At 41.8% G+C, this 22,500-nt stretch overlaps 3 protein-coding genes across 25 annotated transcripts in view; 1 reads left to right on the forward strand and 2 right to left on the reverse strand.

Annotated features, from left to right (window-relative positions):
• The window catches only part of LOC133141968 (calpastatin-like), a 13,547-nt gene extending 8,161 nt beyond the window's left edge, over nt 1-5,386 (reverse strand). The window contains exons 1-7 of the mRNA XM_061262842.1: nt 5,114-5,386; nt 3,596-3,706; nt 2,890-3,006; nt 1,712-1,825; nt 996-1,106; nt 677-766; nt 381-458 (exon numbers count right to left, since the gene is read on the reverse strand). Coding sequence (XP_061118826.1) covers nt 381-458; nt 677-766; nt 996-1,106; nt 1,712-1,825; nt 2,890-3,006; nt 3,596-3,706; nt 5,114-5,131 — 639 coding nt within the window. The 5' untranslated portion in view covers nt 5,132-5,386. The remainder of the gene's footprint in view (nt 1-380; nt 459-676; nt 767-995; nt 1,107-1,711; nt 1,826-2,889; nt 3,007-3,595; nt 3,707-5,113) is intronic.
• Nucleotides 5,387-10,108: 4,722 nt separating this feature from the next.
• Nucleotides 10,109-16,004, forward strand: LOC133141522 (T-cell surface glycoprotein CD8 alpha chain-like). The gene is made up of 6 exons (XM_061262092.1): nt 10,109-10,266; nt 13,459-13,595; nt 14,665-14,769; nt 15,016-15,055; nt 15,193-15,254; nt 15,942-16,004. Exons 1-5 carry the CDS (start codon nt 10,109-10,111, stop codon nt 15,242-15,244), a joined length of 492 nt encoding a protein of 163 aa, XP_061118076.1. The 3' UTR covers nt 15,245-15,254; nt 15,942-16,004.
• Nucleotides 16,005-18,365: 2,361 nt separating this feature from the next.
• Nucleotides 18,366-22,500, reverse strand: part of cast (calpastatin) — a 79,210-nt gene continuing 75,075 nt past the window's right edge. For 22 of the 23 annotated variants that reach the window (XM_061262825.1, XM_061262824.1, XM_061262826.1 and 19 more), the window contains 3 exons: nt 21,803-21,835; nt 21,347-21,457; nt 18,366-20,805 (listed from right to left, as the gene is read on the reverse strand). In XM_061262825.1, the coding sequence (XP_061118809.1) occupies nt 21,356-21,457; nt 21,803-21,835 (135 nt within the window). In that variant the 3' untranslated portion in view covers nt 18,366-20,805; nt 21,347-21,355. The remainder of the gene's footprint in view (nt 20,806-21,346; nt 21,458-21,802; nt 21,836-22,500) is intronic. The other variant, XM_061262820.1, reaches the window with a different exon arrangement.

The raw sequence follows: 22,500 nt of genomic DNA on the forward strand, positions 1-22,500 counted from the left end.
CAAAGACCCCATTCTTCACCGTCACAGTAAACACAGGACAAACCCAGAATACATTGTGCCAAAGGCATTGTTATTGACCAACAGTCAATTCATTTAAATTCCGTTTCCACATTACATTCAAGTATATTTGGAATAAATATGATTTTTCTCTCCATGATTTTCACTCTTACGACCAGGGTTAAGGGTCGTCCCCATATTAATTTAGTTAAATCAATTAAAAAAATTAAAAATTATATTCAATAAAGGATTTTTCTATTAATTTTTCAATTTGTTCTTTTTAGGCAATAAAGCAATCGACCCAAACCATGAGCAGGACTAATTCTGATATTGAAACCTCAGGTAAAACAGAAGGTGATGAGGTATTTTACAGCGGTGCACACCTCATCAGTTTTAGCCGCGGTGGCAGCTGCAGGGGCGGGGCAGGGGGCGGGGCCAGAAGCTGCAGTGGGAGGGGCTTTCTACATTCAGGAACAGAGAGAGGAGAGAGGATGATGATTTTGAGAGAGCAGGACTGCTGGATTTACTGTCTGTGCAAAACTATAACATTATGCAGAGGAAGTAGTATTCTGGTTTGAATGAGAGTCAAAGGGATTTTGTCCAATCAAGTCACAAGTAAACTATTTTGCTCACAAACAAAAGTCAGATTTTTGTCTATAGGTTAGTGTAGGGCTCGCACCTTTTGGGGGGACTTGGCAGATGGGGCCTGGACAGCAGAAGCTTTTTTGGGGGCTAGCGCATCAAGGGCCTTCGCGTCTTCCGCTTTGGGCTGAGGAGAGGGTGTGTGTGTGCATGTGAGAGTGAGAGAGAAAGAGAGAGAGAGAGCGAGAAACATTTGTAAAATCCCACAAGCAAGCAATGTACAAATAACATATCAGGGGGGCTAGTACTACTGACAGCATCAATCGGCTGGAGGGTTTTATTTGGATGCATACTTGACCCTGGTCTGAGCCAAAGGCAAGGACTTTTACCCGTCTACCCCTGGGGGGGGGTCTTACCTTTTTTGGGGAAGCTTTGGGGGGGAGAGACGCCTGAACCACAGGAGCAGCTTCACATGCGGCCAAATCTCCAGAGAGGAGGTCAAGAGCCTCTACTGCATCCCTTGAGGGCTACAGAGGGGTAGAGAGGGGCACAGAGGGGCACAGAGGGGTAGAGAGGGGTAGAGAGGGGCACAGAGGGGTAGAGAGGGGTAGAGAGGGGCACAGAGGGGTAGAGAGGGGCAAAGAGGGGTAGATAGGGGTAGAGAGGGGCACAGAGGGGTAGAGAGGGGCACAGAGGGGTAGAGAGGGGCACAGAGGGGTAGAGAGGGGTAGAGTGGAGTAGAGAGGGGTGGAGAGAGGACAGAGGAGTGTTTTTGAGAGAAGGACGGAGGGAGAGGATATGTATGTGTATGTGAGCGATTGAAAGAAGGTGTGTGTGTGAGAGTATCATATCAACACCTCAACACAACACAACACCTCATCAGTACAAACGCACAAATATTCAACAAAATGGCAATCTAGAGGTGCTCCCAATACTTGAGAAATGCACCCTCCTTTTCACCAATTGTCTCCTCTACCCACACTTCCGAGTAGGAGGAGGAAACGAGTGAAGGAAAGACGGATGCCATTTTTTGAGTATTGGGACACACCCCGGGTTTGAAAACAGGCAAAATGTTAGACAACTCAAGGTCTATCAAAAGTGGTGGGTCCTTGCAGTGAAGGGGCGCTCGTACCTTTTTGGGGGACTTAGTGGAGGGGGGTACTGGGGCCTGGACGGTGGGGGCGACTGCAGGGGTGTCGAAACCTCCAGACAAGAAGTCCAGAGCTTCCCCTGGGTCCAAAGAGGGCTGAGGGGGGAGGGGACAGAGAGGCATGTGAGTCTGGTCAGGCCCAGGTCTGATGCCTGGTGATTTGACACCTGGGTGATGGACATCGCCAAAGCTACCCAGTGACAGTTGGGCTGTTAAATGAGTCTGCAGGTGAGGATGAAATCATGACCAAACATTTCCTCTTTTTCATGGATGTGGGGGTAAATTCAGTTCAGTCCAATTCAGATTCATTTGTATAGTGCCTTTTACAGAACACTGCCACAAAGATGCTTTACAGAGTAACAGAAGGAGGGGAAAACACCAGTCCTGAGCCCCCAAACAGCAAACACATCAGGTAAGAAAAACTTGACGGTGGGGAGAAAAACCCTCAAAAGGTAATTAGAAAAAACTTCCGGATGAGAAGAAATTACAGGAAGAACCCGGCTATAGAGGGGAGCCCATAATCTGCTGGTCAGTGAGATGGGAAGATAGAATGGATATAAATCCATCCATCAATCCATCCATTATCTGAACCTGCTTATCCTGAACAGGGTCGCAGGGGGGCTGGAGCCTATCCCAGCATACATTGGGAGAAAGGCAGGAATACACCCTGGACAGGTCGCCAGTCCATCGCAGGGCACACACACCTTTCACTCACACACTCATACCTATGGGCAATTTAGACTCTCCAATCAGCCTATCCTGCATGTCTTTGGACTGTGGGAGGAAACCGGAATACCCGGAGGAAACTCACACAGAGAGGCCCAGCCGACGGGGATTTGAACCCAGGACCTCCTTGTTGTGAGGCGGCAGGGCTACCCACTGCACCATCCGTGCCGCCATGGATATAAATGTAAAAAGAAATATAACACAGCAAATCAAATAGGTTGAGTGGGTAACCGTTGAGGCAGGGCTCAGGCTCATCAAATCCAGTCCACTTCTGGTTTTCCACCCTCCCTTTACCTGGGAGTCACGTGTGAACATAGTCTGGCCAATCAGCAGCACTAATTGTTCAGATAAATACCCAGAAGGAAAGAAAACATGGGCTTCATTTGGATTGAAGGTCTAGATTTGAGTATCTGGAGGTCAGTAGATGTTGTTACCTCTACTTTGGGTGGGGGAAGGTCTTTCAGGTCCTCCTCTTTGAACCTGTAGTCTGGTGGAAGGGTGTCCTCCCTCTCTCCTACTCTCACAGCATCCTTTGACTTCAACGTATCTACCTGTGACACACACAGATACAGACACACACACACAGAGACACACACACAGACACACACGCAGACACACACACACACACACACACATGCAGACACACACACACAGACACACACACACATTCAGGCTTTGGGCAGACCTGGTTCAAATATGCATTATGAAACTTGCATAAAGGACAACTACTGTAGGTGGATTGATTTTATCACTGTTAATTGTTTAATTGCTCGACATTTATCCGAGTTACACTTTACTTTACTTTACTTTACAGAACTGGGTACCTTTTCATTTTGAATAAGAATTCACAAATTAAGCAAAAAACTCTTTTCACTTCTGTAACTGTGGATAGAAGGCTTTGGGACGGAATTCCCCCCCTTGTGAATCCAGCTGAAGAATATATAAAGATGATTCAGGCAGTACTTTGTGTCATGCAGAAAAAAATACAACATTCGGAACACTTATGTCAGCTGTTCAAAATCATATACAGTATTTACATAGTAAGACACAGTTTAAAACAAATCCTAATCAATCCCGGGCTTTCAACAGAAAATCAGTCTGCTGGACAAGGAAGTAGTGGAGCAGCTCTGATGTCAGTACCTTGACCATGTCCTCAGGTCGGACTTTGGGGGGCTCTTGTGTGGACTTTGGTGTGGGTTCAGCGGTTGGCAGAAGGTCCTCTAGAGAGCTCAGAGCATCCAGAGACATGCACTGACCATGGGGTGATGGCAGAAGCAGGGACAGAGAGACATGAGACCTTCTTCACAGTCACAGAATCACAGAATACATTGTGCCAAAGGCGTTTTTACAACCAAAAAAAAAAAACTGGTGACACAGCAGTACAGGGACCCTTACTGGATCCTTCCAGCAACATTCCTGTAATTTCAAGCAGTTCACATAAGCAAAAGAGTTGTTTTTTTGGGGTAGGGTTGGGGGAGGGAGCAATCCCCAACCTCTCCAACCAGCTCTCTACCCTCCTAAACCACCGCTACCCTCCTAAACCACCTCTACCCTCCCGCGTCCCCCTGTGACAGCCTTAGAGTAGCAGGGGAACTATGGAACTGCTAATCGGCAGCTTGCAAGGCCAGCTTCATCTCGACCTACTCCTCCCTCAAGTTTCTCTCCATCACTCAATCAAGAAGTCCAGACAACCCCAGCCTTCTTCATCCTCATCCTCTGGCTGTCCGGCAAGTACGCTGAGTGGTGACCTGTAACGTAGTGGTTGAGGTACATGACTGGGACCCGCAAGGTCGGCGGTTCGATCCCCAGTGTGGCCACGATTACATCCGCACAGCCGTTGGGCCCTTGAGCAAGGCCTTAACCCTGCACTGCTCCAGGGGAGGATTGTCTCCTGCTTAGTCTAATCAACTGTACGTCGCTCTGGATAGGAGCGTCTGCCAAATGCCATTAATGTAATGTCATGAGTCTGCTCTGCCCGTTTCCTCCTCCTGGAGATCTTCTGTTCGCTCCATTTTAGATATGCAAGTCTCTTCGTTTGACTTCATGCTGTGACTGTTAATAACCCCCGTTGCTAACGTAAAATAATAATAGACCTGTTCATTAGTGCTCCCTGCTGTTCAACAGGCCCACTGGCTGACTTTCTTGAAGAGCTGGAAAATCATGCTTATCTCCCTGGTTCAGCTGGGAGACTTATACATCCATATGCAGAGCTCCCAGTAAGATGGCTTCCCTCCCTCTGATCCTCACCTTTGACCTTGCCTTGCTGCAGTCACCCTCTACCCCCAGAGCAGGAAACCAGCTTTGCCTGGTCACACTGAGAAACTGCTCTGCACCCAATCTGATGTTCACCCCCCTCCAATATGATCAGCGTCTTCTCTTCTTTTTCTGCTCACTTTCCGTTCGACTCCTCTCTTCTCTTCTAATCCTCCTCGACTTCCCCCTGCAACTTTCGAAAGGGTTGACCTTCCTCTCCTGTTCTCTCTCTGTAAGCCTCTTGGTTCTGTTATATCCTCCCATGGCCGGTCTTATCATTGCTATGACACATAACTCTTACTTCCCCCTTCCCCCTCCATACATCGGTGTTGGTGGTATGAGCTTCGTACAACAGTTCGGAAAACAGAAACCCTGTCCATCTTCCAATGTAGACTGAAGACTTACCTCTTCAGAATCCACCATGGCTCCCCTGACCCTCTTTAGATATCCTTTGTTTGTTTCTTTGTCGCTTTGGATTTCCTTTTGGGATAATGTTATAGGCACAACTATGTAAAGATAGGTTCTCTATCTTGGAGCGCTTTCTTTTGTTACAATGTTAGGTTAACATTATACTTATTAATATATAAATGGGCTCCCTGTGCCTTCTTGGTGATATCACATTTTTCTATTCCTGAGACTAACACGATGTTCTTCATTTCTGTACATAACTCTGTACTTCCGTGTTTATTGCCATAAAACTTGTGGTGTATTGTGGTGGAGCAATAGAAGATATTGTGTACAAAATCTTTCCAAAACAAAGCTGATGAACTAGTCTTAAGCCACTAAGCCAGGAGTAAGACACGTAGCAGTGGAACACAGCTCTTTACTTGCCACGTCATACATTAAGATTCTGCTAACTTTGTAACAGTGTTAAAGTGGATTAAATGCCCACAGTGCCCCCTAGATCTGGTTATTGGTCATTTTGCCATTGACTCAACATTGATTGAATGCAGTACTTTGTTTACTGTAGACAGGAAGTGATGAGGCACTTTGGTGACTTACAGGCTGTTTCTGCTGGAGGCAGGGCGGTGAAGAGCTCACAAACCCGAAAGAGAGAGACTCCAGAGCTTCGTCAGTGCTCAAAGGTTTCTGGGAAATTAAAACACAAGTTGGCACACACGTACACAAACAGTTGTTACCTTTTGCCATCTCCTTCCTCAGATTGTGCTCCTCGTTCTTCCTGTGAATTGTCCACTAATAACCTGTGAATTTTGTCTTTTTTTTTCTGTCAAATTAAAAGCATAATACTGTGCTTGTTTGTGCCGTAAAAGTACATTTCTGAACCTTCCACTAGGGGGTGCCTAAGTTCATCATTGAGTGGTGGGAGCCAGAGAGAAAAAAACATTATGTGTGAGCAAAGATGCACTGTCAATAAAGCTAACAGCCACACCCACATCAGCTACATTAAACTCAAGAGAAAATCATACCAATGGTCTGCCTAAAAAGTTGATTTTAAACACACTAACAGACATTAGATGGACAGGTGGTGAGGGCAGAGTCAGAAACTGCACTTACAAATTACCTGAATTCACCGTACTAGCAAAGAAAGTCGATCTCAACAAGTTTTAGTCTTGTAATATTTTTTTTTCCTCTCGAGTAGAAAATATTAGCTTGTTTTAAATTGCTGGACAATGAAATGTTCTTACCCCATTGCCAAATCTTGAAATGAGTGAAGCTGTGTCCCCCATTTGTGACTGATTTAACAAAGATGTAACAGAAATGATATGGGGGTAGGCCAAGTAATGCTCACCTCAGCTGGTTTTGTGACAGAAATATTGAAATCTAAATATAAGACTAAAACACTTTTGCAGTGTACAGTGTAGCTGCCCGTTCATTTAGTACACAGCACTGACTGCAAGAAGGCAACATGTGAGTGTCAAGATGAGAAAAGCCTGGTTTGGGCCTAAAGTAGATGGGTCTCAGATGCCCAAAACCTGTGGCTGTTCATTCAGCCAACACCAGTTTTAAGCAGTGCAATATTGTAGATTTCAAAAGCATCATAGGTGTGTGAATCCGTATCTACGAATCTCTCGTGTGAACCGTTAAATTGTACTCATTCCTCGCTTTTCTATCTGATAATCTTTAATTCATTTAACTTTCTGGCCCTTGTCTGGAGTTCATACAAGGACAGCATGTGCATGAATGCTGTTTGACGGGTTTACGCATTGTCGAGGACCCGGCCCTAGGCCCCCCTGATGAGAGATTGACAGGGATGGGTTAGGCAGGAATGAATTGTTAACCATTACATTACATTACATTATTGGCATTTAGCAGACGCTCTTATCCAGAGTGACGTACAACAAAGTGCATACCCATAACCAGGGATAAGTTCGCTGAAAGACCCTAGAGGGAAGTACAATTTCACCCCTCGCACACGCCATTGAGGTGGTAGCAAGAACGCCCGTAAGAGGAAAAATATGTGATTCAAGATAAATGTACAACCGTCTATGGACACTGAGGAGTCTGAAGTCGGGGGACTTAGATGTAGAGTACTAAGGAGCAAGGTTAAAGTTCTGACTGAGGCCATCCATAGAATGAGTTCCAGCATGACCTTGGAGGAGATTCAACATGCTGAGCAAGCTGTCGAGAAATACCCCAACCCTACAGGGGAGGAGCACAATGCCTGGCTAAAGCAAAAAGATAAGTAAAAAGGAAGGGATGTCAATACCGAAAGAAGATTAAGAGGCTTTAAGGGCCTTCCTGATTATAATCTGATAATTTATTGGATAGATTCAAAGGACTGACTGTAAAGTGCAGGTGAAGGCTGTCACCAAGTACATCTGCGGCATTGGAGCCAGTGACTGGAGCAAAGTCACGTCTTTCGAAAGTCTGGGTCCTGATCCTGCCCCAGATTCCCAAAACAATGCAGCTGTTCAAAGAGCTCATCAACAGCAAGGAGGAGGGATCAAATCCCGTGGAAAACGAGATGGCTATATTTAGGGCATGGGTGGTAATTATAATCTATATTACTTGTAAAAGTAGGAAAAGTAGTACATAGAAGTTCAACGTTATAAGTTTCCTTTTATTTTTATGTCTTTTCGTTTTCAGTAAGATACTATAGAAGGTAGCATTATTAGGTGATTTAAAAGTTATAAGTTTCCTTTCATTTTTATGTCTTTTATTTTTTAGAAAGATACTATATACAATATAAATAAGTAGTAGCCTTTAGGGGTGTTGGTACCCATTGTATTAATGGAAGTTCAGTAGCTTTTATCTCCGTGAAGGGGGAGCCATAAGATAAGGTAAAGGCCAAAGAGGATGATGGATATTTGAGGGGTGTACCTTGAATTTAACATCTTGGTGGAAAGGTAAATTAGAAAGAGCTAAAGGGGTATATGGAACTTGCATGTGATTAGCAAACTGAAAGATGATGTATAACGTGTCAGCTGTATAGCTGTATAATAATGAAGTATATCTTACTATAATCATATGTCATAAAGGTTCTTTTAGAGGAATACAGTGAATACAGGAAATCGTATACCAGATTTGCATCACACCCTTCACTTCGAGACTGGGCTGGAAGTTCAGCAGAACTTACCAGGGCTCCAGGACGTTCGGAGTACTTAAAGAAAAAGAGAGTTCGTCCCCGAGACACCTCCTGGTGAGGTACTGCTCGTGGGAACGTGAGGTCTGAGCTAGGCAAGGGGTCCGTGGCTCACGACAGCATGTCCTGCAGGGTTTAGAGCAAATGCACTTCAAAAACAAGAAAAATGATTCAATCTTAACAAGCATTTTAGTCCTATATTTCAATTTAATTCATCTTATTTTTGCCAAATAAGACAAAACCATGAATTGAGACCATGTTGACAAATTGCATGATTTGAAATAAGAAAATGTCAAGCAAGCAGTACCTTAAAGCAAGCTAATATTTTGTAATTGAGAGGAAAAAATAAAACTTTAAGTCTTAAACACAAAATACTTTTCTGCAGTGTGTGAGCATTCTTTAGAAACTGGCTGATTACTAATGAAAATCCACAGAAAACAGTGTCTCTTGTCTTGCCATCTTCCAATGACAGGAGATTTTCGGAAATGGATTGGGAGTCACAACCTGTCCTGTAGCTGTACCTCACTGCCACATCTCTCTATGAGTTGTCTGGTTTAGAGTGAGAGATGGCTCTTCATTTCTGGAGAATGATGAAGTAGACCACCAAGACTCAAAAACCCATGTATCCTCTGTCCAGCTCATATTTGGCCAGGTACCTTGGTTCCCTCTTTAGGCTTCACTTGTTTGGCTTTTCCGTTTGAGGCCTCAGCTGCTGCTTTTGTTGCTCCGTCGACTGCAGCCGCAGCTGCAGGCTTTGCAGGGTCCACCTTGCTCGACTCGCTGGGTTTGCTCTAAGAACACAAGCGTAATTAAAACTAGCCCACAAGAAGGTTTGAAGATGCTAATCACCCAAACCCTTCTGCATGAATGCAGGACCCCAAGAGAACCATGAAGGACATTCATGGCCGAGAAAAGACCCAGAATGGAAGATGAGTTTCAGACAGAGGATCATCTTTTTCTCACGTGTGTGAGTGTGCTCAGGAAATGATGATGAAGAGGGAGATCTCTTCTCAGCAGAAAGACAGGGATCAAGAGGAAGACAGAATACGGTGGAAAAATTATCCCTGACAGTCAGTCTCACCTTGCTCCTTAAGTCAGGAGCAGGAGTGAAGAGGCTCTGACTGCAATCCCAAGGACATAACTAACACCTAGGCAGTTGGATCCTACACTTTTAGCAAAACTGCCCCCTGTCCTCTTTCAGTTTCTCTCTATCTTTCTCTTTCTCTGCCTCGATCTACTCTCCTTCCTGTTTTATCTTATCCCAAATCACTTCATTACTAGCAATGGCTTATTTGTGCCAATTCAATCAGGCATCCCTTGTTTTTAAGTGAACTCATATTTTCCAACAAGCCTAGTTTTGATTGGAGTTTGCTTCTGCATGCATGTGTGTGTGTTTTAGATCCACATATCATACATTTCTGTGATTATGACTGAATATCTATTCCATAAGGGGATGAACATCTATTTTACATAATATTCTGGTACTGACGAAGACAAAGGCTTAGAAAGATGGTTCTAAACGAAAGCCATACTTATTGAAAAAGACCCTCTCTGCGTGTGTGTGTGTGTGTGTGTGTATGTGTGTGTGTGTGTGTGTGTGTGTGCGTGTGTGTGTGTGCGCGCATGCCTACGTGTGTGTGTGCGTATGCATGTGCATGTGTGAGGGGGAGGTGCAGGCAGCATTGAGGTACCGTATCTTCGTCTGTGATATATTCAGCTCAGAGCAGCTCATTTCTGTACTGCGACCAACGGGGACCACAGGGAGACCACAGCTGTCACCACAGGAAGAGAGAGACAGAGGGAGGGAGGGAGGAAGAGAGAGATGAGAGGGAGCTTTGATGGACTGTTAGAGGGAAATGGCTTCACGGGCCTCGCGGGCCCTGAGGGAGGCCTCTCTGGTGATCGCTGAGTCTCCCGCCGCACTGCAGCTGCGCTACCTGCAGACCCTCAACACCATCACCGCCGAGAAGAACTCCACCATCATCTTCCCCCTGCCCCTGGAGATGTTCCCTGGGTTCACCAGGACCCCCGCCTGACCCTGCCTGACCCCGCCAATAGGGCTCCTCCAAGGGGAGATGATGTCATCCGCTGGCATCGGGGTCCATCGAAACACCACCACCTCTGTAGAGTGACCTGATCCTGACGTTTACCTTAAATACTTAAATACTCAGGAAAAAAACATCCCATTTCTGCAGAAAGAATATATATTTTGAAAGCTTTTTAAGTCATTTTGACCCATTTGACACAGGTAAAATTCCTGCAGATTGCTGACCATTTTAAAATAAACTTGTTTTCACTCATATATAGAATGAAATTGCTCTTACAAATGAAACCATTATCAGGGAACTGCAGTTTTCAGCATCTAAAGAGTTATGCTATTTATGTGTTTGGATCACGCCAGCTCACACATAACACAAAAAAAAACCACACACACACACACTGAAGCTAACAAACTTTTTGTGCTTATTTCTTAAAACTCTGAACAGGGAAGTGAAAACATTTTGTGTTATGTGTGAGCTGGCGTGTGTATGTGTGCGTGTCTGTGTGTGTGTGAGAGAGAGAGAGAGAGAGAGAGAGAGAGAGAGAGAGAGAGAGAGAGAGAGAGAGAGAGAGAGAGAGCTTGCATGTGTGTGTGAGTGTGTAAAGTGAGTTCCTGTTGAGGTGGAAAGTCCGGTTGTACAAGGTTTGTCATTTGTAGAGGCAGTTTCCTGTCAGCCCACTCTGGCCTGTTATAGTAGGTACTTTATTCTCCCCGCGGGGAAATTGGTTTTCGGTAGAAAATCATTGTTGGCGACGTTACATAAAAACAGGCACAGCACATAGAGACAGACATATAACATCAACAGATCAGATCTGAAGTCCAAAATTAATAAAAAATAAAAAATAAATTAAAAAAACACGGTGCACTATAGCAGCTGCTGGTAGTTACGACATATATAACAAAATAAGAGTAGTGCTCTGGCTGGACCTGCTAGACAGAGTTAAACTAAGTGAATAAATATAAATATTTAAAAAAAAATCTATATATATATATACATATATATATATATATATATATATATATATATATAAAATATTTGGGTTAGACCTTACCATTCAGGGATTTAATCACCTGTGGTATGAATGAATGTTTGGACCTGTTTTTTGAAAAGGCTGGCTGCTGGAACCTACGCCCAGAAGGTAACCGGTCGAAGGCTGTACACAGAGGGTGCTTGGGGTCAGAAATGATTTTCTCTGCTTTCTTGAGAGACCTGGTTCTGTAACTCTCTTCTAAGCTGGTCAGTTTAAAGCCCAGCAATTTGCCGGCACTGTGTGATTATGTGCTTTTGGTAGTCAGAGACAGTGGGTTGTGTGTTCTTAGTGACCATCTAATAAAGACTCAGGCCTGCCATTCCTCTTGTTCATTCTCTGTGGTAAAAGGCTGTGCAGAATATGAAATATGTAATTTATGAATTGAACTCTGAAATGTTAGCCTGTCTTCAAATATCGAGTTTTATTCATATTTAATGTTCAGTAATGGCAAGACAGGTCGTGTATTAGCTTGTGTATTACATGTTTTGTTCTGACGTGCCTTTTCAAAGACCTGCACCCATTCCTCTTTTCTTTACTCTCACAGTAAAATTAAAATTTCTGTAGTTTCTGTAGTTTTTAATATAGATTAGATTTTCTCATAATTTATTTATTTTAAATAAAAGCTTTTGGTTATTTTTGGTTAGTAAATAATACTAATTTAATATTTAATAATAAACAAATTTACATTAAATCAAAAATAAATGTAAAATGTTCATTTGTGTTTGGAATGAACATTTTACATTTATTTTTGATTAAATGTAAATTTGTTTATTATTAAATATCAAATTAGTATGAACAGTATGTATAGTATGTAATATGTACAATAAAGTATGTATGTAGTCACACCTATTTCTCAATGTCAATTGTAAAAATGTCAATTGTATTTCCTTTGCATCCAATGTGTTCTTTAATGTTGGTGACTGCATTTGTATTTATAGTAAGTAGAGCTGGTTTTTACCACACCGGTGTCTCGCTCCTGGCCTGTGGTTTTGTGAGCAAACTTTCTTTGCAGCTGATTGGCGGGCTTCAGTCCTGCGAGCGCAACAAATAATGCATGCAGGGCAGAATTAGGCCAATAGTCCGACTACTTATCAAAATACAAAAAAAAGCTCTGCGATACCAAGAGTTGAGCAAAGAAAACAGTCCCCTCACTCAGCTGGCCCTGAACACATACTAAGGGGAGAGAGAAAGAAATAGAGTGAGAGAGAGACTCTCAACATCACTTTAAGGAGGACATATCTCATGGTCACACGGAAAGAAAATGTCGCAATTTGAGCGGGTATTTATCCTTCTGGTGATCTTTCAGTGTGAGTATGCAATCTTTATATTTTTTAAAATAATTAATTTAGGTCAGGTGTCAGGTGTTTATATGCAATAGGCTAAACACAACATGTGATCAAACAATTCACAGGTAGCTCACTTTCATACAAACGAATACCCAAAATCAAAAATTTGGAAGCACAAACACAGCAAAAGCACAAATTGTACTTCCCTCTAGGGTCTTTCAGCGAACTTATCCCTGGTTATGGGTATGCACTTTGTTGTACGTCGCTCTGGATAAGAGCGTCTGCCAAATGCCAATAATGTAATGTAATGTATGCTACCAGATTACCAACATGAACATACAGCAGCCTAGGCGCAGGAGTTGATTTGCCCAAAGAAGCACTGTGTCGCTGTCTTTGTAACAAAAACCCCCACAAACAAACAAAACATTATTAGAAATGCACATTCAAATCATAGTTATAGTCTGTGATATAAACTATAGCCTAAACTATTAGGGGTACTGTACAAAATGCCTGTCCTTTATTTTTTCTGGCTCGCCTTGAAATAATACAGTTGTAGGCTAAATTAATTCACATATGCTACATCTTCAAATATGGTCCGTTATAACTTAACTTAATTTCGTAAGCTCATTATGCAAACTAACATGAAATTACTTCTTGTTTTCAGATACACATCAAGAGCCGAAAGTTACATTTCATAAAGAAAAAGAAAAAGTGTTTATAAACTGTGATCCACCGATCAAGGGCTCTGTGATAACTTGGTTCCGAGTACGGGAGGATAAAATTGACTTCTTAGGAACATTCACTAGAATTGGTGAGGAAAAAAAGAATGCATATCCCAGACTTTTCAGCACTGAACGGATCAGACAGAACACCTTAACTCTGAAAGAGTTCCAAAAGGCACGAGACAGCGGGATTTACTACTGTAGTTCATTCAACAATAATATTTTAAACTTCGGGAAGGCAACTCACATCGATGGAGTTCCAGGTCAGTATCGTTTGTAATTCAATACAAATAATATTATTATTCACATGAATATTATTAACAATAACATAACATACGCAGTATTATTATTATTATTATTATTATTATTATTATTATTATTATTATTATTATATTGATGATTATAATAATAATGAATATGATATTTTAATAAATCATTATTATTAGTGGTAGTAATAGTATTAGTAATGTAACAAAATATGTTGATATTACGATTATTACTATTATTATTAACATATTTTGAATGAGAATAAATATTATAATTGTGATTATTTTGCTATAACAGCATTACCACTACTTTTACTACTACTACTACTACTGCTAATAACAATGATAATAAAACAGCAAATTATTGTCACCTTCTATGTACAAAAATAATGTAAAATACTACTGGCCATTTCTCCTTCAACTGCCTTCAGAAGCAAAACCAACCACCAAGACTGTGGCAGCAGCAACTGCCACATTACCCAGACCCAGACCCAACAACAGTACCTGCCTCTCAGTCCCCTGCACCTGCAAACGCCCCATGGACATCAAGGGTAGGGCTCCACTTCACCACTGTATAGATCCACACAGTGTACTGCTGCATGTGCTTCTGCTCTACTGCACTGTTATGCGACTGCACTCTTCACACAATGGATGGATATATAGATGGATGGATAGATAGATCGATAGTCAGACAGATATATAGACAGATAGAAATATATATGGATGGATCTTTAATTTCATATTTTTGCAGTAAAAGAGCCAGATACAGAGACGATGATATTGCTGTTTCTCAGCTGACTGATACCGAAGACGAAGTTCATCTGTCTATTTCATATGACACACTAACACACACAGGAGCATGCACACACACATGCAAAGACACACACAACCCACACTTACATACACAAACACACACACACACACACATAACACACTCATATACATACACACAGACACACACACGCAACACACACGAATACAGACACACTCACATACATGCACATGCAGAGACACACACAAAACACACAGACACAAAAATATTGTTTTTGCTCCCCCCCCCCTGCAGTGTTGCACTCCAAGATAAAATGTGAGCTGATGATTTTTGCCCCTCTGGCTGGCGGCTGTGCTTTACTGATCCTCATCCTCATCATCACCATCTGTTACTGCAACCGTGAGTGCTTTACATGGGCCACACCCTGTCAGGGTCTGTCAGGGTCCTGTGAACCTTTTTTTGAGTACCGACATTAAAATAGGACATTTGGGCCATTTGGTTTTATGATGTAATTCTACCTTATTTCATTGACAATGCTGTATATCCTACTGCTATAAAGACATTAACAATTTGGCACTAAAGGTCTATGCCAACATAATGGTACTGTCATTAGAAAGACAATTAATTTTTTTTTTTTTTTTTCAGGAATAAGAACGAAGCGATGCCCCCACCATTACAAAAGAAGGTGAATCGTCTTCTTCTGTTGGCCTAATTCTGCATCTGAAAGTGTAATGTACTGTTGTATAAATAAATGAAGCTCTAGTTCAGTAAGTGGGCCTCGCCACAGTATCTCATAAGAAGTTTCACTCTCTGCCCATGCAGGCCAAAAAACTCAGCGGCAGTGCGACAAGCCATGCCTGACAGATACGTCTAAACCAGAGCAGGTATGTGTATTAGCCTTTGAAGACTAGGCTATGTTCTGATTATGTTCTGTTATGTTTGAACTGAGAAATGTAACATTCTTCCAGTTGACACAGATATGAAATCTAACACAATGAGATCCAAATGGTGCAAATCTGCTTCAGGATTTTGTGCGAACTTCTGCTCTTAATTATTTAATTAGCTAAATAATGTCTTGATCAGATATTAGTATATGCACCAACTACGGCTGCAGACTGCTAGTGTATCCTGTAGATTTTACTCTGCTGAAGTACAGGAGTGAACCAGCATAATTTCTAGAGCTGTCAGAGAAATAAATGAAGGTAACTGGTTAGAACAAAAACCAGCTCGCAGACCGGCACTCCCGGAGTTGAGCACCCCTGGCTCAGTACATTGGCTCAGTAGGTCAGGAGGTAAGAACAGTCACCTGGCAGTCGGGGGTTGCCAGTTTGATCCCTGGGTGTGTCCCTGAGCTCCTGACGAGCTGGTTGGTGCCTTGCGTGGAGAGTGTGTGTGAATGGGTGAATGAGAAAAGGCGCATGTACAGCGCTTAAAGGCGCTATGCAGACCATTTACCATAATGACTAAGGGCAGAAACACAATAGCAGAAGGCTTGTAGGCTAGTTGTAGAAGCAGGCTACAGTAGAAACAACAACCAGATTTATATTATTTTCCTTTCTGTTTGTTGGCAGTGCTGATGATCGAGCTTCTTGGAAACGCGTAAAAGTCCCGCATAAAACGACTCGTCACTGCCACTCGCAGACTGCCGTCGACACCCAGAGAAGATACTGCGCAGATGCCTGTCAGCACACAGACGAAAAATCACGATCATCCGAATCCCATCAATATAAAAAAAATAAAAATAATCATTATAGGCTAAAAAACGGAAGTTCTGAACTGATGCCAGTGAATCCAGAATGTTAAATATATACTTCTCTAATATTCCGCAGGTGTAAATTTCACTAAATTAACCATAATCAGTTTTCAATCAGGATCATCATTCATAAATGCAGTAGCCTACTTGTTTGTATTTGTAAACCTGTTAATTCATTTTCATCATCGATTCTGCTTCAACATGTAATACAAGTGATACAAAACATTTGTGCGAATGTAGATACAATTATGCTCTTTTATGTACACATGCATGGGAAACATTTTAAAACCGTTAATAGATATTTTATACGTCAAACATACGTCAATGTTTTTCAAGTCAAAAAGTACAATTTCAACTCATTGATGTTTTTCTTCTATGCTATAATTCATTTTCAAACAATTAGCAATATTGAAAATGATGCCCTCCCGTTTTTATTTCGTTAGACTACAACATGCGGCCACTAGCTACAATTCTAGCAATAATGCACTGTTGGGTCACATTTGGTTGTCACATTTACTTTGGAGTTGGTTGTCACATGTAATTTTTCATGTCAAATCTATAGCCTAAAAGAAATGGCCCAACACATTTGAAATAGTATCTGGTTATGTCCATCAAAGACATGTGCTTTTTACCTAAGCAGTACCCTACCCGTGATGGGGTTGGTTGTCACAAAGTGACAGGTTGTCTTTGTGAGTTTCTGACTTTTTCTTATATAATTACAAGAGGATAAAAGGTACACATCCTATTACCCGAGACATAACGGTTGCTTAACTTAGTTAAGTTAACTTAATCACTAGTGTTTAAATTACTCTTACAGAGCTGTGCAAAAGTCTTAGGCACCTGTATAACATTCCGTACAGATAAGATTCTTTCTTATTCTTTCTCTATAAACATACGATACATTTTACATTACATTTTAGTAATTTGGCAGAATATTTAAAAACGGAATCAAATAAATATTTTTTGTGACCACCCTTCGGTGTTAAAACTGGATCACTTCTCTGAGATATAGAACTGCAGGACAGCGTTGGCTAAGACAATCAGCAGGGAGGTTATTCCAAGCATGCTGGAGAACTTGCCGCAGTTCTTCTGCAGACTGGTTGGGTACACACTTCTGAGCTCAGACTGCTTTGATCAAGTTTTTATGTAAAAAGTAGTCAATTGCTTACAGTTATATGTTACTTTTTTAAATTAAATACAAAAATGTCTGGAAATGTCAAATGTGTTCTTTTATACATACACACACACACACACACACACCAAAAAAACATTATATATATATATTTACATATATATATATATATATATGTATGTGTGTGTAATAAAGTCTAGGGTGCCTAAGACTTCCGCACAGTACTGTATATGATGCACTGAAATTGAATGAGTATGAAGTGTGACAAGGGCGGCACGGATGGTGCAGTGGGTAGCACTGCCGCCTCACAGCAAGGAGGTCCTGGGTTCGAATCCCCGTCGGCCGGAGCCTCTCTGTGCGGAGTTTGCATGTTCTCCCCGTGTCTGCGTGGGTTTCCTCCGGGTACTCCGGTTTCCTCCCACAGTCCAAAGACATGCAGGTTAGGCTGATTGGAGAGTCTAAATTGCCCGTGGGTATGAGTGTGTGAGTGAATGGTGTGTGTGCCCTGCGATGGACTGGCGACCTGTCCAGGGTGTATTCCTGCCTTTCGCCCAATGTATGCTGGGATAGGCTCCAGCCCCCTGTGACCCTGTTCAGGATAAGCGGGTTAAGATAATGGATGGATGGATGGATGGATAAAGTGTGACAACCATCTTCAGTCTCCCCTACATTTTTCCTGTCACACAATAGCTACATCGTGTAGCGACAATGATTTATGTGGAATTTATTTTTATATGTTAAATAAAGATTGGTCTTACAGGCTATGTTTCAATCACTTCCATTTAGTTTGTAGGGCACACAGAGTCAGCTGTCACAGATCCAGGCAAACAAAAAGTCTGGAAGAACCACTACCAAAGCTCCATAGTATTCGGAAGACATTTTTTTCTTGACTTGGCTCTGCACTGTAGCTGTAGGAGAGCTGTAGGATCACATACAATAGAGCCCCATTGCACTCACCTCAGTGTCACGGTCACAGGGCTGTCTAGCTGTAGAATGAAGAATTCATTATTTACCTCAAAAGCTATGCTTCTCCCTCGTGGCTAAAAATGGAATGGCAACATTTTATTGAGAGCTGTATAGACCCCATTTACAAATAACAAAAGACGCAGCAAAACTATGTTCCTTTTATTCTTGAAGTCTTTTTATACAACACTTTTGTTTTGTGACTAAGATTGAGAGCAAAAGACCCAGAGGCACAACAAAACAATGATTAAATATATTAAAAATGTTTTACAAAATGAAATAAGGCACTTTCTGGTAAAGCACTTTTCCCACGTGACAGTACTATGGCCTTTAGAGTTCTTGACAGTTAACTGGGAGTGTAGTTAATTTAGGCCTAGCACACACACATTCGGCTAAAACCCCTTTCGAAACCCGTTTCAGAATATTGAAACTGCCAAATTCATACTATCAGGTGTTGTGAAAACATTTTCATTGAAAACCACTTGGGCCTCAGAGCAAGGACTGGAAATACTTTGAAAACCCTAGACTGATTTTAGCCATGTAGCTTACAGGATCGGTTGTCAAAACCTAGGCCTACCTGTGGAATTATTTCCTTTGCATCATAAATAACTGTCATTACTTCACATTTTGACAGTTTAATATTTTATTTGAATGTAATAATCATATCTTATTTCAATATTATGGCTGCCAATCGTAGTTCAATTTGGACTGAGGGCATCACAATTGGAAAGCGATAAATTTATCCATGTTGCTAATTTCATTTTTGTCAGCTGTAAACGTTATATAGCTAACGCAAAAAGATCGAATCCACCATCAAGGAAATATGGAGTGTATTCGGTTTTGAAAACCAAATGTATTTGAGTAATGTGTAGTCAGATGAAGGTAGCAAAACCTCTCAATGTTTTGAAATGACAACTGCTAGTGTGTACGAAGCCTAAAACATTTCAGACACATTTAAAAACTAAAACCACAAGTGTGTACAGGGCCTGAGAAAGCAACTTTTAGTGGAATTGTTACATGATAGCCTAGCCTTCATTTGAAATGGCTACTTTCATTTTGTGAGATTCTCTGAGAATATACCATAATATCTAAAACCATTGCATAGAAAAGCTCTGACAGTCATGGACAAGCAAGTAACATGTCATTCCTGTAGGCTAATTGATACATACACAGACCCACTCCCTTAACATTTATTCATATTCCATATTCATATTCAACATTTTTTTTTTTGCTTGGCATTCCATATAATAAATGGTAAACATTAGGTCCTTTATGGCATTCCTCCATGTTTGCTGTAATCCATTAAATAATACCACATACACACATTTACCTTTTCAAGTTCTAAAAGACTTGCAATATTTAGCCCTTCTAAACCCTTTATGGAATCCCAGCAGGGGCATGCTTGTTATTTTATATTATACCTGGGATGTCTATTATTTCTATTAAAGATATTTGTCTCAACAAATATATTCTCAAAAAACATAGCCAGTGGTTTGAAAATTCGCAACAAAAAAAAAACTATAACTTTGATAACCATGGCACAACATCTCTTCTTGAGGAAGAACAAACATTAACCGAAGACCCCTAACCGTAATGTTGCAATTTCAACAAGCAGGTGTGTGAACAAACTTGGATTTGAATCCTTTCCTTAAAATGGCTATTATTGGCTCTTGCCTAGTGGACAAACAAAACTTGATAAGACAGTAGGCTATGTAGGCTATGTAACATTAAACAGTTATAGGCGAGTTTCACCCAAACTGAAGATCTTATCTGCACAGTAGGCTACACCCAGGGATTGTCTTGTTTCAGTTAAGTGCACTCAGAAATGAAGACATGCATCTAAAACCCTATTGGGGTAAATCAGTAGACCCTTTTTAATATTATATGAATGAATGAAAAGAAATAAAAATGATTAGCATGATTCAAAAGATACATGTCAAGATAAACTCACCTGTACACACGGTGCTGTACACTAGTGTCTTTATGTGCATAGTTGGAAGTTTATATATACTGTAGACCTAGCCTAACGTCGAATGCGTTTCAGGGAGTATGCTAAACAAATTTCAAAGATCTTCAACTGCTCCTCAAGATCGGTGAATTTCGCACTGAATTTTGCCACCAGGACCAGGACACCCTAAAACATCCGACAGTTTCTTCCCTACCAGATTCCAGACCGCAGCGATCTCTACGAGTGAATTTGAAATCTTCACCCCCCCATCCACCTCCCCTCCCAGGGCAGTTGTCTGGTCACAGGCTCCAGCTCCCCAGTCCCACCAGTAAGTTTCCAGATGGACTATACACACATAATTCCCTACAGGACCCAGGAAAATAAAGTCAAACCCTGCGGATTGCTTGTGCAAGAAATAAACAAAACAAAACAAAACAAAAAAACCCCAAAGCAGCACAATCTTCTGTCATGCATGAACTCAAGCGGGAAAAGCCGTGTCTCAGAGTGTGTGAGCGTGTTTTTTGTCTTTATCTTCTATATGTTTCACTCTTTAAAATAAAAAAGTTTTTTCAGAGGAGCTCGCCATGGTGACACCTGCTCTCCATCCAGGTGGCAGGGAAGGTATTTGGCATGTGGAACCTGCGTGGAAAACAACCAGGGAAACGTCTGAGAATGTGAAGCAGGAATGTGTACCAGACCTGGGCCAAAAGCGTCATCTGTTTTTCTACGCTTTACTGAGCTTGTCTGGTGTATTGGGACCAATGAAATACTCTCAAAAACCACAAACCCTGCCTTCTGGTACTATTGGTTGGCTTAACTGCACCAGGCAAGATCAATCGAGCACAGAAAAGTATTTGAATCCAAAACAACAAACAATGTATCTGACCCAGGTCTGATATGTACTGCCCTCACAGAACAAAGACTGGTTTGCGGATATTCTTTAAATGTTGTAATATATTGTCTACAACACCCATACATTTGCACATACTGAAAGTAACCAATACAGATTAATATATTGGCTGTTTTCTGGTTTTTGCTTTTACAGCTAAAACCTGAATAGAAAATAAAGTTCTAGGATTTCCGTTGAGTTTGCACTAAATTATAACACCAGGATATCATAGTAACTGAGCATCACCTGATTCCTCAGTGGCTTATTAAATGAGCATGTGCAGGCTCTTACCTTACTGGTCTAGCTTTTACTGCTTTTCTTGGCGGGGGAGGTGGGCACCACGTCGGACGTCAGCTGCTCAGACAGATCATCGATAGCCGACGTGTCCGCCACGGCCTGCTTCTGCAACGGGGGTGAAGCAGGTTTCAGTGGGCGAAACACACGCTACACCGCGCTGCGGCTCGCTGCTAGCCTTGGGCACGAGCAGACTGCGGCTGTAACTGTACGGAAGTTAAGACGCTAACCTGAAATCCCGAAGAAGGCCAACTCAAATTGTAATCTTCAGCTCGTGTGATGCAGCTTTGACGCTAGTTGGGATTAAGGTTTGTATCTAGTCCATGCGCCGAACACAAATCAGACGCTAAGTGCTAAGTAGCTTTTATTTAGTGCTGTTAGTGTACCAGACTAGGTGGACGTTATCACCAGTGGACATACAGTTGGCATGCCGTTTCCTGTGCCAGCTCTTACCTTTGATCTAGACTTTGGTTTCCCACTCTTGGCCTGCAATGGGATATATCCACCACTCGGTCAGATTTCCCATAATGCATTTACACAGCATTGACAAGTCCCTCCATGCACCACACGTGCACTACAAGGCTATATCACCCCGTGTTAATTCATCCGAAGCCATTAACACTGTTAATTTTGAAAGAGGAATGCACATGGCTGTCATTTGCATGCAAACAATATGGACGTGAACTGAAAAATAATGTAATGTTTTTGCAAACACGCATTTGTTTTCGTAATCTTGGTTAAAATACAAGTTGTGTGGACAATCTTGTCCTCCTTTTGAATGAAAGGTTTAGGAGTACAGACAGAGAAATTAATTAATACGGAAATTGCCCTGGAGGGTTATCGAACCTGAAGCTGCCAGTTAGAGAACTAGTTTTGTGTTAGAAAGTTGGCCTCCCTACAGACGTCCTACATGCCACCATCTTGCCCCACACCGCATGCGCTGTCTGGTGGTTGATTGGATCTCATCACAGCATGGTTCTCTCAGCGTAATGCCGTATTTACACCGCAAAAAGCCACAAATCAGCAGTGACACGTTAGTCCCGCCTTCTCATGACTCGCGACACGTTAGGAACATGCATGCTTGTGGGGCGCCTGCGTAGTTTACCCAACCTCCAATGCAGTTGCCATGTTCCATGCAACAGCACAGATGC

The sequence above is a fragment of the Conger conger genome, chromosome 12 (genome assembly GCF_963514075.1).
Source record: "Conger conger chromosome 12, fConCon1.1, whole genome shotgun sequence".
NCBI lineage: Eukaryota > Metazoa > Chordata > Actinopteri > Anguilliformes > Congridae > Conger > Conger conger.

Bases quoted from the DNA above. Each gene is read 5' to 3' on its own strand.
- LOC133141522 (XM_061262092.1), top strand. From the start codon at position 10,109: ATGGCTTCACGGGCCTCGCGGGCCCTGAGGGAGGCCTCTCTGGTGATC. The intron at 10,267-13,458 runs GTTCACCAGGAC...CAGACTTTTCAG, and splicing joins CCCCTGGAGATGTTCCCTGG to CACTGAACGGATCAGACAGA. The intron at 15,056-15,192 runs GTGAATCGTCTT...CTGCCCATGCAG, and splicing joins CCCCACCATTACAAAAGAAG to GCCAAAAAACTCAGCGGCAG.